A 21551-nucleotide genomic window follows, 5' to 3' on the forward strand; every position below is an offset into this window, starting at 1 on the left:
TGTACATTTTTATTTCCAACATCCATTGCAAACTCATCTACACTATAAGCACGCTCTGTGTTCTCCCCCTTGTTCTCTTTTAGGAGATTGGGCATTTGGAAACAGTGACAGCACTCACTTAGCAGTCTCTGTATTTCTCTTTGACTAATAGAAGCTTACTACATAGTATATGCACAACTAAATCTTCTCTGAAAATGGGGCATATTGAATAGAATATAGAATAGAATTTGTAACTCATTAGACATGAAGGTGATGCAAACTTTTATTTATTTTGCTTACTTATATAGTGCCATCATATTCCACAGTGCTTCACAGCGATATTGTCAACACTCTCCCATATAGGGCTCCCAAGCTAAACTCCTATCAATGTGTCTTTGGACTGTGGGAGGAAACCCACAAAGAACATACAGACTTCATTCAGATGTTGGCCTTGGCTGAATTTGAAGCTAGGACTCCAGCACCGCAAGGCATCAGTTCTAACCAGTGAGCCATCATACACCCCAGGATAACTTATAGATCTCATCCTAAACCGATAACAGGCATACTAACATCACAACATGTATTAAGAAATATAAATGGCAAAATATGTCAATGTCTGCCAAAAGGGAATAAACCAAAACAGTCTGATCTTCCAATTAATAGCTCCATCACATTGCAGAAGTAGCTTGCTAAGACTTGTGCACAACCAGTGACTCTAAGAGAAAAAGGAAAAAAATAAAATAAATGGTAGCATTTTATAATGAGAAACTGTCTAAATACATGTTACATGCCCTAAAAATAATAAAATATATTGGAAGACTCCATTAAGTTCCTGGGAAAATTTTGTACCTGATTGATAATTGATTGGAATACCTGCAAATGATTGCTGTTGAATGGTGACTACTACTACACAGTGTTTTCTCTTGTGTTACTTAGATTACAAAAATAATTGTGTGTATTTGAGACTTAAGAGTTTATTATTTACTAGTGTGTGTTCGCCTCTCCGTCTTTCGGGTCCCTATGAAAGAAAGATGGAGAGCCTGTCTACTAAAAAAGCGGTTACACAGCAGCACCTCATGTTGTAAACCAGTCCAATACCATCTCACCATGACGGTCTATCTTAGTCTCCTTACAATGCACCTTCACAGTACACAACAAACCACCATAATTTAGTATATAGTGAGAAGGTGACTGGCAGAGTGCTGGAGCCACGGTATATCTCCCCCAGATTCCTGACATATATGTGGTTCAGGGTGGATCTTGAATAAGCTTCAGCCCAGGTGTGGGTCCTGGGCTCCTTACTGGGCCTTAAAAGGCTGAAGATCCTGGTAGGAGAGGAAATGTCTGGATCTGTCCTTCTTTACAGTGTTGTTTTGGTTGATTTGTGTGGCTGGTAGTAAGCCACATGTACAGTTAGTATTTTTTGCTTAGTTAGCGCTCAGACGAGCAGGTTTTGTTTTGCATTTTTGCCTGAAGTTAAGGTTGCATTTTATTTTGTTTATCCTGTGCCTGACAGGAAGGTTTATTTATTTTGATGTTTTTGGTTTTTTTTTTTTAAATAAACTGGTTTTGCTGCAATATTTGTGTCCCTGTCTCTTACTGGTTGGGTCCGTACCACTTCTTCTACCGAGCTAGCTTCCCAATATATACCGTATTTTGCGGACTATAAGGCACACTGGACTATAAGGCGCATTACCCTTGAGCGCCTTATAGTCCTGTCTAGGTTCATATATAAGGCGCACCGGACTATAAGGCGCAGCGCTGTCCTGGGCGCCTTATATGTGATTGAAAGCGGCGGCACGCAGACTTTGCCGGTGGCCGCTTAACCCCACGCGTGCCAGCCGCTTCTATTCATTTCAATGGCACGCTTCCATTGAAATGAATGGAAGCGCTCGGCACGCGAGGAGTTAAAGGGATTCTACCATTAAAAGAAGTTCTTTCCTCTGACCACGTTGGAATAGCCTTACAAAAGGCTATTCGTCTCCTACCTTTTGCCATATCCAGCGCCGCCTTCTTCCTGAGCTGCGTCCTCCCCTTCTGTGTCGTCTTCTTTGGGCGTCATGGCTGGCATGCGCAGTCGGCTCTAACAGACTGTCGCAGCCAGAGCCGACTGCGCATGCATCATCCATGACGCCCAAAGAAGACGACACGGAAGGAGAGGACGCAGCTCAGGAAGAAGGCGGCGCTGGATATGGCAAAAGGTAGGAGATGAATAGCCTTTTTTAAGGCTATTCCGACGTGGTCAAGAGAAAAAAAACTTCTTTTAATGGTAGAATCCCTTTAAGCGGCGGCCACCAGCAAAGTCTGCGTGCCGCTTCCATACATTGCAATGGGAGCGTGCTATTTGAATAGTATTCGCTCATCTCTAACTTCAATTGAAAGAAGTTACAATTGAAGTTAGAGATGAGCGAATACTATTTGAATGGCACGCTCCCATTGCAATGTATGCAAGCGGCACGCAGACTTTGCCGGCGGCCGCCGCTTAGCTCCTCGTGTTCCGCCGCTTCCATCCATATATAAGGCGCACCGGACTATAAGGTGCACTTTCGATTTCTGAGGAAATCGTAGGATTTTATGTGCGCCTTATAGTCCAGAAAATACGGTATATATGATATTGATGAACTGTACTTAGGAGAGGTCATAAATATTACACCAGTTTGGGGTTCAAATATTGAATTGAAATTTATATAGATTATAAAGTTATAGTATGAATAAGAGAGGATGATATCTCGTGTGGCTGATCAAAGATAACAATAATTTCTGGACATAAAGGGGAGGAATTTATTAACCCATCTACACTAGTTTTCTGGCATAGATGAACGTAAATGTGGTGACTCTTGCAGTCATGTCCTTTTCTTGAATCAAAGATGCGCCTATTGTTCCTTATGAGCCCTGCTTGGATCTTTTTACAAGTGGGTGGAAACCAGTTATACCTGAAATCTTTGCCATTTTTTGACTGGCGCACTTTTCACTATGCCCATTAATAATTCATGCCCATCTCGCATCAGCTTAGGTCTGGATTAAGACTAGTGTACAGAGTTCTGGCCATACTAAAGTTCCATTAATAACTCAATATTTCATCATCAGATATAAGAAAAAATAGGCATATACAGTAAGTAGCACCTCAGTTTTGAATGGAAATGACAGGTCAGGCAGTATCCACTGCTTCATTCATTCCAATGGGACCATTTGAGAAGGTCAAAACACAGCACTCCACCTTACCATGGACCCATTGAAATAAATTGAGCAATGCATGTGCCCAACATTATACTTCATTCAAAGCTAGGGTACAAAGCACCCTGGGTCTTCTGATCAGTGCACATTCCAAAACTTTGATAATCTGCAAGGTCAACCTATAGTGATGGGTGGTAGTTTCATATTATCATAATACCCCTTCAATACCCCTACTGACCCCATTGAAAAAACACTATAGAAAAGAGTTCTATGTAATTTAAATTGACTGCAATGTAAGGTCATAGTTTTTTGACTATTACATAGGAATTGGGATATCTCTATATTAATCTGGATCTAGAGTTCTTATCCGTTCAAACTGTAGAAGCTGTTTGAAGGGGTCGGAGTGCTTGTGTGAGTGCTGTGACATCTCTACTGTTTACATTGCACAGCATTTGCTTCACAGTGGCCGAGTGATGTAATTACAGCTTTGTCCATCCACTTCTATGGGAAGCACTGTAATTACATTGCATAACTGCTATAAAACAGACAGCATACAATGCAAACAATGAGTAACTTTACTTGTACATGCTCAAGATAATGCCCTACCACTATACAGAATGAGTCAGTAAATCAATTACCTTTTGGCAGCAGCCTTCTCCCCTTTCACAGTCATAAGGGAAGATTTAATTAAATAGTCTTAAAGCAAAGCTGTCTTTAGTCATAGTAACCCATCACAATGCAGTTTTCATTTTTTAGAAGCAGAGAAAAATCTACTGCCGTATCTACAGTATCTAAGCCGCATGGTGAATGGCGCAAAATGTATAAGATCATTTTTATTTATTCCTTTCCATAAAAAGTTAATAAAAGTTAATCAATGAGGTATAGTTACACCAAAATAGTGCCATTAATCACTACATCTTGTAGCAGTCTGCCTCCTCTCCTTTCCATTACTACTACAACTATTGGTTAATAATGTAATTCTGCCAGTAGTAACTGTAAAATAGGAAACAAATATTGGAGAAAAGTCCTATACATCAGAACATAGGAAACTCAGGGACATTGGACTGCAAGTACAGGAGACAATTCTTACAGGCATGATGCAGCTAAAAAGATGTCTAACATAGGAAAAGAGCAATCTATGAGCTCAGTCAGTAAAGCTGCATGAATTAGATACGAGAATGTTCAGTCCAGTGCACAGAGAAAGTTTTCAGACATGCTGTCAGCAAAACCAAGTCTGATGTATCTATGGACAGGATTTCCCTAATAACATGGAGCGAACAGAAGATTAGCTAGAAGGGAGACAAATGGCAGGAAGGGTTTTATTAGATTTATTTTTGGGGTTTTTTTTTTAAAGAAAAAATCTACATTTTTAAATAAAGTGCATTACATTTTGGTCTAGAATCACATGCTGTTTAATGGAACTAGGTTGTTCTAAAGTTTAGTGACTATTTAAGTTTGTATGACCATTCAAAACAATTCTTCTGAACATACAGTATAGAGTTAGACAGAGGTATGCATCTGTAGGTTTTCTGTTGCATATATCTGATGCAGTTTGCCGCTAAAAAACCATTATATTTTGCAGTATACATTTTTATTTGATCTTCAGTAGTCCGATGGAAGTAAACAGGATGACGATGTTGGTCTATCATTCATATGGAACTTTTGGGGGCCCCATTCTTTTGATCATTGAGTGTCCCAGCTATCAGACCCTTAGTGATCAGATGCTTACACCTTATCCTAAAGACAGGGGATGGGTGTATATAGTGGAAAAACTACTGAATGTTTTTTAGTATACCCTTTCAACATATGTTTGCTCACTATGGGCACCTTGTTATATACCATGAAGATGTGGTTAAATTTTTACAGATAAATAGTATGTTACAATTCCAAACGATGACACAAGTCTGCAATTTGGTTGCTTTGGTTTACTTACCCAGTGTATGTAATGTTTTTAAACTACCACTTCTCTCTACATCTTCATTTTGTTTATCACCATCTGCACCATCTTTCATATTCATTGAGTTTTTCAGTAATGCTTATCTCTTTGTCCTTTACTTCTGAGGATAAGTCATACTCATTTTTTCCATTTACAAAACCTTTGGTTTCATTTTTGTCATACAGGACTATAGAACTTTTGATATCGTTACTCTCAAGGACTGTTACCAATTCCTCTGACACTTGGTACATTTTCTGGTTGGTACTCTGTTGACCTACATAACTTGTTGCATCACATATTGATTGGACCTCTGTGCTTTTTGCGTGACTTTTTAGTATAGAATTTGGTAAGTCTGCCTCTGTAGTATCCAATATGTCAGAGAAAGATGTGCAATTTATATCTGTATCTACTGCTTTTAAACCATATTCAGATAATTCCTTGTCATGTGGCAAAGACGCTTCACATAATGATACCACTGAATTTTCTTTAGGTAAGTCTTTATCCATTATAGATTGCCTAGAGGTAACAGCTATCCGCAGCTCTTCCAATTCATCAGCTGCAGCCTTTACATGATCTTCAAGCATACTGATAACTAACTTCTGATGTTCTACTGTATGCTGAAGAAGCTGTATCTCCTTCTCGACTTCAGAAGATAATCCCAATAAAGTTTCCATAACCCATTCACTAGCATCTTTAGTTTCTGGCGAGGCTTGGACTGCAATACTTTTCTTTTCTTGATTATTTCTGTAATAAAACACACAATCTGCCATACTACGATCTTCCCCAACTGTGACAGACTTCTGAGTCTTCTCCTTTATTGTTGGTTGATTGTTAAATGTTTTTTCACCTACCATTTTCTTGATCCCTAAATTCCTATCTGAATCACTTAGCTTCTCTGTGAGTCTTTTTAACTCAGCTATTTTGCTTGTTTTATGTCCTGCAGCTTCCAAATACCTTTTTTGCTCACATCGAACTTCTTTTTTGTTGTTCCTATCAATATCATTCGACATAGAATCTGTGACACTTGTTTGTCCATTATCAACCATGCTGTATTTTTGTTTCTCCAAATCACATATCAGCTGTTTGTTCTCTCTTTCCAAAGTTGAAATCTTCATCTGCAATGCAGGAATAATCTTTACCTGGTCTTCCAGATCTTTCAGTCGCTTTAATGAGGCAGCCATCTGCTCACGAATATATTGAAGATGAGCTGGAGAAAGGTTAGCTGCAGGGGTACTTCTCCCAGAATTTATAGGACTTTTTTTGGCAGATCCTGTGAAACTTTGATTTGACAAGGCAGGAGTTTCTCCACTTTTAATCTGATGAACAGTTAATGATGTTTGGGTAAGGTTTGGTGAACTTCTACTAGTTTTGCTAAGTTTAGACAGATTGGAAGACTGGTGAGATCTATCCTGCATTTCTGCGTAGCATATTGTTAGATGTTCTTCTAGAAGTCTCCTGCTAGTCTCCTTTAGTGTTTTCTCAACTTGAGAATTCTTTACAATATTCTTTGGTGGTGGAGGTGGAAGAAGTTTAAAAATGGGTGTTGGAGATACTGGGTTGGATTTTCTCAAGGCCAACATTTCTTTACTGTGTGAGAAATTGGTTTCTGATCTGCTGCCTGCGAAAAAAACTGAATCTGATGTTCCATCTTCACTAAAATCTAAAGATTCAGTTGAAACCCAAACACCTGTTTGGCTTGAAAGACTTCTTAAAGATGATGTGGAACGAAGTGGTGCCCTTTGTTTTCGATTGGCTTGCAGTTTCTTTAAAGTTTGACCACTCTGGATATCTTCCACATACTTCAGAAAATCCAAATCTAGCTGAAAACCATATGGAGTTTCAACAGAATACGGTGTTTTCTTGTTTTCATTCTGGACCCAGTCCAAAAATGGACCTCTTAAATCTGTTAAAGTTAAAACAAAAGAAAAAAATTATAGTATTGTAGTAAAATACAGTGGTATGGAAAGTATTTAGACCCCTTTAATTTTTTCCAACTTTGTTTCATTGCAGCCATTTGCTAAAATCAAATAAGTTAATTTTATTTCTCTTTAATGTACACTCAGCACACCATCTTGACAGAAAGAAACAGAAATGTAGATATTTTTGCAAATGTATTAAAAAAGAAAAACTGAAATATCACATGGTCATAAGTATTCAGACCCTTTGCTGTGACACTCATATTTAACTCACATGCTGCCCATTTCCTTCTCATCCTCCTTAAGATGGATCTACTCCTACATTGGAGTCCAGCTGTGTTTAATTAAACTGATTGGACTTAATTAGGAAAGGTACACACTTGTCTATATAAAACATCAAAGGAACTGCCCAAGGAGCACAGAGACAGAATTGTGGTTAGGCACAGATCTGGCCAATGTTACAAAAGAATTTCTGCAGCAGTCAAGGTTCACACAGTGGCCTCTATAATCCTTAAATGGAAGATGTCAAGGGCCACGCAACACCATGACATGAAAACCAGGTTTCCCAACGCTATACACAGAATCTTCCCAAGGAAGGTAAGTAAAAATAAATTCTTATACTCACCTCTCTTGGGCTTCCGACCATCCCCAGCATCCTCTTTCGGTCTGTGACTGAGGTCATATGTCCCAAGGGGTCACTGCTGGGGCCTGTGATTGCCTGAGACAGCCTGGAGAGGTGATTGCTTGCCCAGGTGAGGTGAGGTAAGGTGAGTATAAGTGTTTGTTATCTTCCATCACCTCCCATGGGCCTCCAATTATTATACTCTGAGGTCTAAGGTGACCCCAATGTATAATAATAGCACTAGCCACTGTGGTGCATATTATACTATGCGTGACCACTGTGTTGAGCATATTATACTGTGTGAGGGCCACTGTGGAGCTTATTATACTGCATGGAAGCCACTGTGGCGCTTTTTATACTGCATGGGGGCCACTGTGGGGCATATTATACTGTGTGGGGACGAGGCAATGCATGCACTTTAGGAGAAAAAAGTCTGCTTTGTTCATCATGGGCCTGGGTTGTCCCACATTAACATAGGCAAATTCCACTACAGGGCTTGTCAATGTGGTCCAGCATCTGTTGCAAAACTACAACTTCCATCATGATTGGGATACTGAGAGCTGTAGTTTGGCAACAGCTGCAGATCCTGATAGGTTGTGCAAAACTGCTGTTCCCATACAAGAGTATGTAATCATAGGATTAAACAGTATTGGCATGCACAGCATGTAGAGAAATGTATTTAAATTCCATGTTACACAGTGTAAAAGATCACCAACAATTGACCTATATAAGGTGTCAACCCTTGTTTGTTGGGTGATCTTTTACCATCTTTAACGTATAAAAAACAAAAAAAACTTTGCAAGTCTTCAGTAGGTGATACCTTTTTTAATGGCTAACTCATAATGATGACAGAATATGACGTTTCGAAGCTTCCTATGAGCTTCTTCTTCAGATATAACTAAAAAACACTTTCTAGAGGCTGCATATTTATGTACAACAGGACACATAGGGATAGGATTACAGGAGGGAAGGGGGGAAGAGGCTTATTACTATATACTTATAACAACAAACAATCAATTGCCAGATCCCCCAGTTCTTATCTTAATGGCTGTCTTAATGATGTGTATAAATCTCTCCACCTATGAACCCACCAAAGCAGAATTTGGGGTACTCTCCAGGGGACTCTCATTTTGTCCTTCTAAAACCATGGATAAAATTGAACTGTGCAGCGACATGGAGGATTTTTTCAGGAGACTGCGCCTGAGAGAATATTTTCATGACACAGATGACACAGAGGAGACTCAACCTACCCCTTCAGAGATTCCAATCTTAGCAAAAAAGGAGACATCTGATTGGACACCTCCAACTGGACGAAATTTTGATTTGGATAATTACATAGACTGTTTCAGACACATGGTCAAATCCACTATACTGGATACAAATAAAGCACTGCCATCTAACATCACTGCCCAGGAAAGAAGGGCCATAAAATCTCTGAGAAATAATAACGACATCATCATTAAACCAGCGGACAAGGGTGGTGCTATAGTCATGATGAACACATCAGACTACATACAGGAGGCACACAGACAGCTGAATGACACACACTACTACTCCAAGTTGGATTCAGACCCCACAGTGGAGTACTCCAAAAAACTAAAAAAGGTTATCTCCGGCCTATCTGATGGAGCAATAAGCATAAGCAGCCTCATACCAGCAAGCCCTAGGACAGGGACTTTTTATATGCTTCCAAAACTGCACAAACCTGGGAACCCAGGGAGACCGATCATCTCATGTGTTGGGACTCTCACTGAACAAATCTCTGGATGGGTGGAGGGCACTCTGAAACCCCTAGTGAATGATACAGCCAGCTACCTACAGGATACTACAGACCTATTAAACAAACTATCCACTATAGGTCCCCTTCCAGATGGAACCATCCTGGCCACCATGGATGTAGAATCCCTGTACTCCAACATCCCACACCAGGACGGTATAAATGCCTGCCAGTTTTTCATGGAAAAGCGAGGTATGAACGCTGAATCGGTGGTGAAACTGACAAAATTCATCCTCACTCACAATTACTTCTCCTTTGGTGACTGCATCTATTTACAACGGACCGGCACCGCAATGGGGAGCAAAATGGCGCCACAGTACGCTAATCTCTTCATGGCCAAGCTGGAGAGTGACTTCCTCTCCACCTGCACCATTAGGCCTCGGGCCTACTATCGCTTCATTGATGATATCCTAATCATTTGGACCGGGTCTGAGGAACAGCTGAAAACCTTCCATGAACAGTTCAACCAGTTCCATCCCACCATCAACCTGACGCTCAATCACTCCTTCTCCGAAATAAACTTCCTGGATGCAGTCATCAAGATACAGGACAACAAAATTGAGACATCGCTGTATCGGAAACCAATTGACCGCCCTACGTACCTAAGATGGGATAGTTTTCATCCTAAACACATAAAGAACTCCATTGTATACAGCCAGGCCATCAGATACCATCGCATATGTTCAAACCCTGCAGATAGGGACGAACACCTTGGGGGCCTCAAAAACACATTCTTGAGGCAGGGTTACCATCCAAGAACAGTTGATAACCAAATCACCAGAGCCACCAGGATACCAAGATCGGAGTTATTAAAATACAATACCAAACAGGAGAACACTCGGGTACCCCTGGTTGTCACATACAACCCCCACCTGGAGATGCTGAGAGGAATCACACGCAAATTACATCCACTACTGCAAAAAGACAACCGTCTAAAATCCATATTTTCTGACCCCCCTCTCCTATGCTACAGACAGCCACCAAACCTCAGGAATATGATTATTAGCAGCTCTCTGTCACCTCCAACTAACAAAGGAACATTCCCATGTGGACAGAAGAGGTGCAAAACTTGCCCCCACATACTGACCACTGACAAGATAGAGATACCAAAGTCTAACAGGGAATATAAAATCCCAGGTACGTTCACCTGTAACACACCTAATGTGGTGTATTTGATCATTTGCACCAAATGTTCCACTGAAAATCTGTATGTTGGAGAGACTGGTCAGAAACTCAGAATGAGAATTAATTCACATCGCCATACAATCAAACAACAGAGAACTGATCTTCCCGTGCCAAATCATTTTTGCCAGGAAGACCACAGCATCATCAATGACATGAAAATCTTGATCTTAAAAGGGAACTTTAAATCAAGGAAACAGCGACTGATTTATGAGTACAAGGCCATGACCCTATTCCAGACGTTGGACAATGGGATGAACATCTCACGTGGGTTTATGTCTTTTTATACACATCATTAAGACAGCCATTAAGATAAGAACTGGGGGATCTGGCAATTGATTGTTTGTTGTTATAAGTATATAGTAATAAGCCTCTTCCCCCCTTCCCTCCTGTAATCCTATCCCTATGTGTCCTGTTGTACATAAATATGCAGCCTCTAGAAAGTGTTTTTTAGTTATATTCTTTAGTTATAACCACTGGCTAACACGGTACCAAAACAAACATCTTTAATGTAACAGTTAGTGGTTGCATTTCATCACATTTTTAATGCATTGTTGCCAAAGTCACTGACATCACCTGCAACCAACAGTAAAACATTATGTGTATATATATATATATATAGAGAGAGAGAGAGAGAGAGAGAGAGAGAGAGAGAGAGAGAGAGAGAGAGAGAGAGAGAGAGAGAGAGAGAGAGAGAGAGAGAGAGAGAGAGAGAGAGAGAGAGAGAGTGAAGGGTGTGGTCTGGGAACACAGGTATGTCCCAGCCAGGCAGCTAAAGGGTGTTTGGTAAAAACTCACACCAGGGAGATCAGCTGACTAATCAGGCCCTAATAACAGTCTGAGTGTGAAGACTAGCAAGGTGGCACCACACTGACAGAGATGGGCTGTCCAGCCCGGACCTCCAAAGCAGGTACTGTGCCACCCGTTGGTATTGCCAAGGTGGGAGGCTGGTAGCCAGTCTCCTGTATAGTCAGGGAAAAGTTTCCTTACGTTTAATTTATTTTGTCAGCCGAGAAGAGTTTTGTTTTGTTTATCCTGTGGCTTTGCAAAAGCAGTGTATGCGTTACATGTGAATAAAGCCTGAACCTGTGTGCAATCCATTGTCTGTGTCCCTGTTTCCTGCACTGCTACAATGTATCTACCTGAACGATTCCCCACAATATATATACACATCAGCTTCAGTGATGCATATATCCCTAACCCTTATTTCCCATTTTCTGTTTCTATATTGCCATTTAAAGAATCAGTAACTGAATTACCTGGAAGGTCATTTCGTAGATTAATGGACTCTGTCATCCTGACGGATGGGACACCAGAAGCACAGTATACCTATTAAAAAGACAAGATTAATTCAGAACAGAATTAAGACATATTTAACATACTTATGAATTGCAAATAAAATACACCATGTAAATTTCATTGACATATAATAGTACATATGGCATTACAAAAATCATGCAGCACACATAATTTGTAGTATCTATCACACATTTGCTATGATTTCTTCAAGAGGCCCAGATGTGCAAAACTATGACGAAGTGTTCAGGACTCACGGGGACTCTGAAGGAGAGTAAAATGTAAAATGCACCAGAATTCCTTCATAATTTGCACTATAAGGCTGGGGCCCCACGGGCCGGAAACGCAGCGATTTGGCTGCAGCTGAAATGCCATGATAAAAATAGCGGCAGTTTACAGTACTTGCAAAGTGGATGGGATTCATGTCAATCCCATGCCCACTCTGCGGAAAAATCACATTGCGGACACCCTGCGTTTTCCAAAACCGTCGCGTTTGACTGAGGTGCAAAACGGCCATAAAAAAACGTTCAATTTTCATGGCTGTCTTGCACTTGAGGGGCATCCAAATTTACAGAGCGTTAGGAGGGATCCATGAATGCTGCTAAAAATAGGACATGACCTTTATTTTGAAGGTCCAGGACAATGGATCATCAAAATAACAGTCATGTGAATAGCCTCCATTCACTGATTGAATTTCATGTTGCCATGTGATGTCCATTAAAAAAACTGTCGTCAAACAGCCATTAATCACAGTTATGTAACTGTAGCTTAACATCCTTTATTATTACTGCCATTTACTAGGCTGTTGTTAATAAAGGACCTGACAGGCACAAGGCCCATCTAATTTATCAAGCATCTTTGACCTCTTTATAAGTCAGGCACATGCCCATGGACCAGAATAGACAGAGGAAATCTATGCCAGTTTGTGACGTAAATTTCCTGTTTAACTCACACCAGAAAACTGGTGTCAGTTATTATATAAATATGTCAGGCCAAGGCGTTACTGTCCCAGAAGGTCCCAGTCTTTTTCCAGCTTTGCCCATGAGCTGTGAAAGATGCGGCCAACGTGTATAGTGTATCAAAACGAAAAACCTCAAACTAGATGCAACAAAACATGCCAAGATGACTTGATAATTGGCAAGTTACTCTGTTGCAATTATTGCAGTGTGGCTCAGTTTGACCCCTTCCCGTTCTGCGCCGTACTATTATATTGCACTGAGCATATAGCTAACGCTCCACGCCGTAATAATACGGCGCTGTAATGCCACGGGAGCTGTACCTGCAACATTACTACCGGAATTTGGCTGTATTACACAGCTGAGGGTTGGGACCAGCCACTGGAGTCGGAAGATACTCCGACTCCAGCAGATTAAGCCATTGGAAGTCATGGTCAATAGCAATGACAGCATCAAGAGGGTCCGGGGTAAGATCACCCCATTCCCCCCTGTCACCTCTTGAACGCCCCTGCGATTAGATTGTGGGTTCCGAGGGGTTGCTGTGGCAGCCAGCAGGCTGGGCCACGACCTACTGACTGGCTATGCACAGTTTTAGAGATGAGCGAACACTAAAATGTTCGAGGTTCGAAATTCGATTCGAACAGCCGCTCAATGTTCGTGTGTTCGAACGGGTTTCGAACCCCATTATAGTCTATGGGGAACAGATACTCGTTAAGGGGGAAACCCAAATCCGTGTCTGGAGGGTCACCAAGTCCACTATGACACCCCAGGAAATGATGCCAACACCTCTGGAATGACACTGGGACAGCAGGGGAAGCATGTCTGGGGGCATCTAACACACCAAAGACCCTCTATTACCCCAACATCACAGCCTAACAACTACACACTTTACACACTCAATACCACCTCTCTGACAGTAGGAAAACACCTTGAAACATGTGTATTTGGCACTTGCAGTGAGGAGAGCTTGTCACCAGCAGTGAATTTGGCCCTTGTAGTAAGTTGAGGTTGGCACCAACATTTGTTTTGAAAATCAGGGTGGATTGAGCCTCTAACCAGCAGAGTTTGGGCAAATTCATGGTGGAGGGAGCCTCTAAAAACCCCAGTTTGGACCAATTCATGGTGGAGGGAGCCTCTAACCAGCCCAGTTTGGGCAAATTCATGGTGGAGGGAGCCTCTAAAAAACCCAGTTTGGACCAATTCATGGTGGAGGGAGCCTCTAACCAGCCCAGTTTGGGCAAATTCATGGTGGAGGGAGCCTCTAACCAGCCCAGTTTGGACCAATTAATGGTGGAGGGAGCCTCTAACCAGCCCAGTTTGGACCAATTAATGGTGGAGGGAGCCTCTAAAAAACCCAGTTTGGACCAATTCATGGTGGAGGGAGCCTCTAAACAGCCCAGTTTGGGCAAATTCATGGTGGAGGGAGCCTCTAAAAAACCCAGTTTGGACCAATTCATGGTGGAGGGAGCCTCTAACCAGCCCAGTTTGGACCAATTAATGGTGGAGGGAGCCTCTAAACAGCCAAGTTTGGACCAATTCATGGTGGAGGGAGCCTCTAAAAAACCCAGTTTGGACCAATTCATGGTGGAGGGAGCCTCTAAACAGCCCAGTTTGGGCAAATTCATGGTGGAGGGAGCCTCTAAAAAACCCAGTTTGGACCAATTCATGGTGGAGGGAGCCTCTAACCAGCCCAGTTTGGACCAATTAATGGTGGAGGGAGCCTCTAAACAGCCAAGTTTGGACCAATTCATGGTGGAGGGAGCCTCTAAAAACCCCAGTTTGGACCAATTCATGGTGGAGGGAGCCTCTAACCAGCCCAGTTTGGACCAATTAATGGTGGAGGGAGCCTCTAACCACCCCAGTTTGGACCAATTCATGGTGGAGGGAGCCTCTAACCAGCCCAGTTTGGGCAAATTCATGGTGGAGGGAGCCTCTAAACAGCCCAGTTTGGGCAAATTCATGGTGGAGGGAGCCTCTAACCAGCCCAGTTTGGACCAATTAATGGTGGAGGGAGCCTCTAACCAGCCCAGTTTGGACCAATTAATGGTGGAGGGAGCCTCTAACCACCCCAGTTTGGACCAATTCATGGTGGAGGGAGCCTCTAAACAGCCAAGTTTGGACCAATTCATGGTGGAGGGAGCCTCTAAAAACCCCAGTTTGGACCAATTCATGGTGGAGGGAGCCTCTAACCAGCCCAGTTTGGGCAAATTCATGGTGGAGGGAGCCTCTAACCAGCCCAGTTTGGGCAAATTCATGGTGGAGGGAGCCTCTAACCAGCCCAGTTTGGACCAATTAATGGTGGAGGGAGCCTCTAACCAGCCCAGTTTGGACCAATTAATGGTGGAGGGAGCCTCTAACCACCCCAGTTTGGACCAATTCATGGTGGAGGGAGCCTCTAAAAACCCCAGTTTGGACCAATTCATGGTGGAGGGAGCCTCTAACCAGCCCAGTTTGGGCAAATTCATGGTGGAGGGAGCCTCTAAACAGCCCAGTTTGGGCAAATTCATGGTGGAGGGAGCCTCTAACCAGCCCAGTTTGGACCAATTAATGGTGGAGGGAGCCTCTAACCAGCCCAGTTTGGACCAATTAATGGTGGAGGGAGCCTCTAACCACCCCAGTTTGGACCAATTCATGGTGGAGGGAGCCTCTAAAAACCCCAGTTTGGACCAATTCATGGTGGAGGGAGCCTCTAACCAGCCCAGTTTGGGCAAATTCATGGTGGAGGGAGCCTCTAACCAGCCCAGTTTGGACCAATTAATGGTGGAGGGAGCCTCTAACCAGCCCAGTTTGGACCAATTAATGGTGGAGGGAGCCTCTAACCAGCCCAGTTTGGACCAATTAATGGTGGAGGGAGCCTCTAACCAGCCCAGTTTGGACCAATTAATGGTGGAGGGAGCCTCTAAAAAACCCAGTTTGGACCAATTCATGGTGGAGGGAGCCTCTAAACAGCCCAGTTTGGGCAAATTCATGGTGGAGGGAGCCTCTAAAAAACCCAGTTTGGACCAATTCATGGTGGAGGGAGCCTCTAACCAGCCCAGTTTGGACCAATTAATGGTGGAGGGAGCCTCTAAACAGCCAAGTTTGGACCAATTCATGGTGGAGGGAGCCTCTAAAAAACCCAGTTTGGACCAATTCATGGTGGAGGGAGCCTCTAAACAGCCCAGTTTGGGCAAATTCATGGTGGAGGGAGCCTCTAAAAAACCCAGTTTGGACCAATTCATGGTGGAGGGAGCCTCTAACCAGCCCAGTTTGGACCAATTAATGGTGGAGGGAGCCTCTAAACAGCCAAGTTTGGACCAATTCATGGTGGAGGGAGCCTCTAAAAACCCCAGTTTGGACCAATTCATGGTGGAGGGAGCCTCTAACCAGCCCAGTTTGGACCAATTAATGGTGGAGGGAGCCTCTAACCACCCCAGTTTGGACCAATTCATGGTGGAGGGAGCCTCTAACCAGCCCAGTTTGGGCATATTCATGGTGGAGGGAGCCTCTAAACAGCCCAGTTTGGGCAAATTCATGGTGGAGGGAGCCTCTAACCAGCCCAGTTTGGACCAATTAATGGTGGAGGGAGCCTCTAACCAGCCCAGTTTGGACCAATTAATGGTGGAGGGAGCCTCTAACCACCCCAGTTTGGACCAATTCATGGTGGAGGGAGCCTCTAAACAGCCAAGTTTGGACCAATTCATGGTGGAGGGAGCCTCTAAAAACCCCAGTTTGGACCAATTCATGGTGGAGGGAGCCTCTAACCAGCCCAGTTTGGGCAAATTCATGGTGGAGGGAGCCTCTAAACAGCCCAGTTTGGGCAAATTCATGGTGGAGGGAGCCTCTAACCAGCCCAGTTTGGACCAATTAATGGTGGAGGGAGCCTCTAACCAGCCCAGTTTGGACCAATTAATGGTGGAGGGAGCCTCTAACCACCCCAGTTTGGACCAATTCATGGTGGAGGGAGCCTCTAAAAACCCCAGTTTGGACCAATTCATGGTGGAGGGAGCCTCTAACCAGCCCAGTTTGGGCAAATTCATGGTGGAGGGAGCCTCTAAACAGCCCAGTTTGGGCAAATTCATGGTGGAGGGAGCCTCTAACCAGCCCAGTTTGGACCAATTAATGGTGGAGGGAGCCTCTAACCAGCCCAGTTTGGACCAATTAATGGTGGAGGGAGCCTCTAACCACCCCAGTTTGGACCAATTCATGGTGGAGGGAGCCTCTAAACAGCCAAGTTTGGACCAATTCATGGTGGAGGGAGCCTCTAAAAACCCCAGTTTGGACCAATTCATGGTGGAGGGAGCCTCTAACCAGCCCAGTTTGGGCAAATTCATGGTGGAGGGAGCCTCTAACCAGCCCAGTTTGGGCAAATTCATGGTGGAGGGAGCCTCTAACCAGCCCAGTTTGGACCAATTAATGGTGGAGGGAGCCTCTAACCAGCCCAGTTTGGACCAATTAATGGTGGAGGGAGCCTCTAACCACCCCAGTTTGGACCAATTCATGGTGGAGGGAGCCTCTAAAAACCCCAGTTTGGACCAATTCATGGTGGAGGGAGCCTCTAACCAGCCCAGTTTGGGCAAATTCATGGTGGAGGGAGCCTCTAACCAGCCCAGTTTGGACCAATTAATGGTGGAGGGAGCCTCTAACCAGCCCAGTTTGGACCAATTAATGGTGGAGGGAGCCTCTAACCAGCCCAGTTTGGACCAATTAATGGTGGAGGGAGCCTCTAACCACCCCAGTTTGGACCAATTCATGGTGGAGGGAGCCTCTAAAAACCCCAGTTTGGACCAATTCATGGTGGAGGGAGCCTCTAACCAGCCCAGTTTGGGCAAATTCATGGTGGAGGGAGCCTCTAAACAGCCCAGTTTGGGCAAATTCATGGTGGAGGGAGCCTCTAACCAGCCCAGTTTGGACCAATTAATGGTGGAGGGAGCCTCTAACCAGCCCAGTTTGGACCAATTAATGGTGGAGGGAGCCTCTAACCACCCCAGTTTGGACCAATTCATGGTGGAGGGAGCCTCTAAACAGCCAAGTTTGGACCAATTCATGGTGGAGGGAGCCTCTAAAAACCCCAGTTTGGACCAATTCATGGTGGAGGGAGCCTCTAACCAGCCCAGTTTGGGCAAATTCATGGTGGAGGGAGCCTCTAAACAGCCCAGTTTGGGCAAATTCATGGTGGAGGGAGCCTCTAACCAGCCCAGTTTGGACCAATTAATGGTGGAGGGAGCCTCTAACCAGCCCAGTTTGGACCAATTAATGGTGGAGGGAGCCTCTAACCACCCCAGTTTGGACCAATTCATGGTGGAGGGAGCCTCTAAAAACCCCAGTTTGGACCAATTCATGGTGGAGGGAGCCTCTAACCAGCCCAGTTTGGGCAAATTCATGGTGGAGGGAGCCTCTAAACAGCCCAGTTTGGGCAAATTCATGGTGGAGGGAGCCTCTAACCAGCCCAGTTTGGACCAATTAATGGTGGAGGGAGCCTCTAACCAGCCCAGTTTGGACCAATTAATGGTGGAGGGAGCCTCTAACCACCCCAGTTTGGACCAATTCATGGTGGAGGGAGCCTCTAAACAGCCAAGTTTGGACCAATTCATGGTGGAGGGAGCCTCTAAAAACCCCAGTTTGGACCAATTCATGGTGGAGGGAGCCTCTAACCAGCCCAGTTTGGGCAAATTCATGGTGGAGGGAGCCTCTAAACAGCCCAGTTTGGGCAAATTCATGGTGGAGGGAGCCTCTAACCAGCCCAGTTTGGACCAATTAATGGTGGAGGGAGCCTCTAACCAGCCCAGTTTGGACCAATTAATGGTGGAGGGAGCCTCTAAAAACCCCAGTTTGGACCAATTCATGGTGGAGGGAGCCTCTAACCAGCCCAGTTTGGGCAAATTCATGGTGGAGGGAGCCTCTAAACAGCCCAGTTTGGGCAAATTCATGGTGGAGGGAGCCTCTAACCAGCCCAGTTTGGACCAATTAATGGTGGAGGGAGCCTCTAACCAGCCCAGTTTGGACCAATTAATGGTGGAGGGAGCCTCTAACCAGCCCAGTTTGGACCAATTAATGGTGGAGGGAGCCTCTAACCACCCCAGTTTGGACAAATTCATGGTGGAGGGAGCCTCTAAAAAACCCAGTTTGGACCAATTCATGGTGGAGGGAGCCTCTAAACAGCCCAGTTTGGGCAAATTCATGGTGGAGGGAGCCTCTAAACAGCCCAGTTTGGGCAAATTCATGGTGGAGGGAGCCTCTAACCAGCCCAGTTTGGACCAATTAATGGTGGAGGGAGCCTCTAACCAGCCCAGTTTGGACCAATTCATGGTGGAGGGAGCCTCTAAACAGCCCAGTTTGGGCAAATTCATGGTGGAAGGAGCCTCTAACCAGCAGAGTTGTGGGAAAGCAGGGTGGAGGGAGCCTCTAACCAGCAGAGTTGGTGGAAATCAGGGTGGAGGGAGCCTCTAACCAGCAGAGTTGGGGGAAATCATGTTGGAGGGAGCCTAGTATTAGCAGAATTGTGCAACGCTTATGGTGGATGAGTATGAGGATGCGGAGGAATTGGAGAGGTTGAGTACAGACATGGAGTTTCATGTTGGGGTGCTTTACACAGGTGGGCACAAAAATGAAGGCTCTATCCAGTGGTGGTTCATTTTTATCAAAGTGAGCCGGTCGGCACTCTCAGCTGACAGACGGGTGCGCTTGTCAGTGATGATGCCACCGGCTGCACTGAACACCCTCTCAGATAGGACGCTGGCGGCAGGACAGGACAGCACCTCCAAGGCATATAGGGCAAGTTCAAGCCACAGGTCCAACTTCGACACCCAATACGTGTAGGGCGCAGAGGGGTCGGAGAGGACAGGGCTGTGGTCGGAAAGGTATTCCCGCAACATGCGCCTATACTTCTCACGCCTGGTGACACTAGGACCCTCCGTGGCGGCACTTTGGCGAGGGGGTGCCATCAAGGTGTCCCAGACCTTAGACAGTGTGCCCCTCGTTTGTGTGGACCGGTGAGAACTTGGTTGCCTACTGGAGGAACTGCCCTCCCTGCCGCCACTGTCACATGCTGGAAACATCTCCATCATATTCTGCACCAATTGCCTGTGGCAAGCATTGATGCGATTGGCCCTCCCCTCTACCGGAATAAAAGACGAGATGTTGTTTTTATACCGGGGGTCAAGGATAGCAAAGATCCAGTACTGGTTGTCCTCCATGATTTTGACAATACGCTTGTCGGTTGTAAAGCACCCCAACATGAACTCAGCCATGTCTGCCACAGTGTTAGTTGGCATGACTCCTCTGGCCCCACCGGAAAGTTCAATCTCCATTTCCTCCTCATCCTCCATGTCTACCCATCCGCGCTGCAACAATGGGACGATTCGAAGTTGCCCGGAAGCCTCCTGTATCACCATCACATCATCGGACAACTCTTCTTCCTCCTCCTCCTCCTCCTCCTCCATTAAACGCAGTGAAGCGGACAGATGTGTGGACCTACTCTCCAGCTGTGACGGATCGGATGCTATCCCTAACTCCTCTGTGTGATCTGAGTTATCCCTGATGTCAATCAGGGATTCTCTCAGAACACACAAGAGCGGGATTGTAAGGCTCACCATCGCATCCTCAGAGCTCACCCTCCTTGTGGACTCCTCAAAGACCCGTAGGATGTCACAAAGGTCTCTCATCCATGGCCACTCATGGATGTGAAACTGAGGCAGCTGACTTTGTGGCACCCTAGGGTTTTGTAGCTGGTATTCCATCAAAGGTCTCTGCTGCTCAACCACTCTATTCAACATCTGAAACGTTGAGTTCCAGCGTGTGGGGACGTCGCACAAAAGCCGGTGTTGTGGCACATGCAGGCGTTGCTGGAGAGATTTTAAGCTAGCAGCGGCTACTGTCGACTTGCGAAAGTGGGCGCACATGCGTCGCACTTTCACCAGTAGCTCTGGAACATTGGGGTAGCTCTTTAGGAAACGTTGCACCACTAGGTTGAAGACGTGGGCCAGGCATGGAACATGTTGGAGTCCGGCAAGCTCCAGAGCTGCTACCAGGTTCCGGCCGTTATCACAAACGACCATGCCTGGGCCCAGGTGCAGCGGCTCAAACCATATTGCCGTCTCATCGAGGAGGGCATCCCTCACCTCGGAGGCAGTGTGCTGTCTGTCCCCCAAGCTGATCAGCTTCAGCACAGCCTGCTGACGTCTACCAACGCCAGTGCTGCAACGTTTCCAACTCGTAGCTGGGGTCAATCTAACAGCGGAGGAGGAGGCGGTGGCGGAGGAGGAGGCGGTGGCGGAGGAGGAGGCGGTAGAGGAGGAGGAGGAGGGGGGTGTTCTTCTCGTGTCCCTGCCAGGAATGTTAGGCGGGGAGACGAGGTACACCGGGCCAGTTTGGGAAGCAGTCCCAGCCTCAACTACATTCACCCAGTGTGCCGTCAGTGAAATGTAGCGTCCCTGTCCGCATGCACTTGTCCACGCGTCGGTGGTCAAGTGGACCTTTGTGCAAAGCGCGGAACTAAGGGCCCGCCTGATGTTGAGTGACACGTGCTGGTGCAAGGCGGGGACGGCACACCGGGAGAAGTAGTGACGGCTAGGGACGGCATAGCGAGGTGCCGCAGTTGCCATCAGGTCCAGGAAGGCGGGAGTTTCAACAAGCCGGAACGCCAACATCTCCTGGGCCAGCAGTTTAGCGATGTTGGCGTTCAAGGCTTGCGCGTGTGGGTGGTTAGCAGTGTATTTCTGCCGCCGCTCCAATG

General features: G+C 45.3%; 1 protein-coding gene across 1 annotated transcript in view; it reads right to left on the reverse strand.

Moving 5' to 3' along the window:
* Positions 1 to 280: 280 nt before the first annotated feature.
* LOC142187907 (KN motif and ankyrin repeat domains 1-like) overlaps positions 281 to 21551 on the reverse strand; it is a 28094-nt gene continuing 6823 nt past the window's right edge. The window contains exons 2-4 of the mRNA XM_075261708.1: positions 11846 to 11915; positions 5087 to 6992; positions 281 to 694 (exon numbers count right to left, since the gene is read on the reverse strand). Of these exons, the coding sequence (XP_075117809.1) occupies positions 5143 to 6992; positions 11846 to 11882 (1887 nt within the window). The 5' untranslated portion in view covers positions 11883 to 11915 and the 3' untranslated portion in view covers positions 281 to 694; positions 5087 to 5142. The remainder of the gene's footprint in view (positions 695 to 5086; positions 6993 to 11845; positions 11916 to 21551) is intronic.

This window comes from Leptodactylus fuscus, unplaced genomic scaffold (genome assembly GCF_031893055.1).
Source record: "Leptodactylus fuscus isolate aLepFus1 unplaced genomic scaffold, aLepFus1.hap2 HAP2_SCAFFOLD_309, whole genome shotgun sequence".
Taxonomy (NCBI): domain Eukaryota; kingdom Metazoa; phylum Chordata; class Amphibia; order Anura; family Leptodactylidae; genus Leptodactylus; species Leptodactylus fuscus.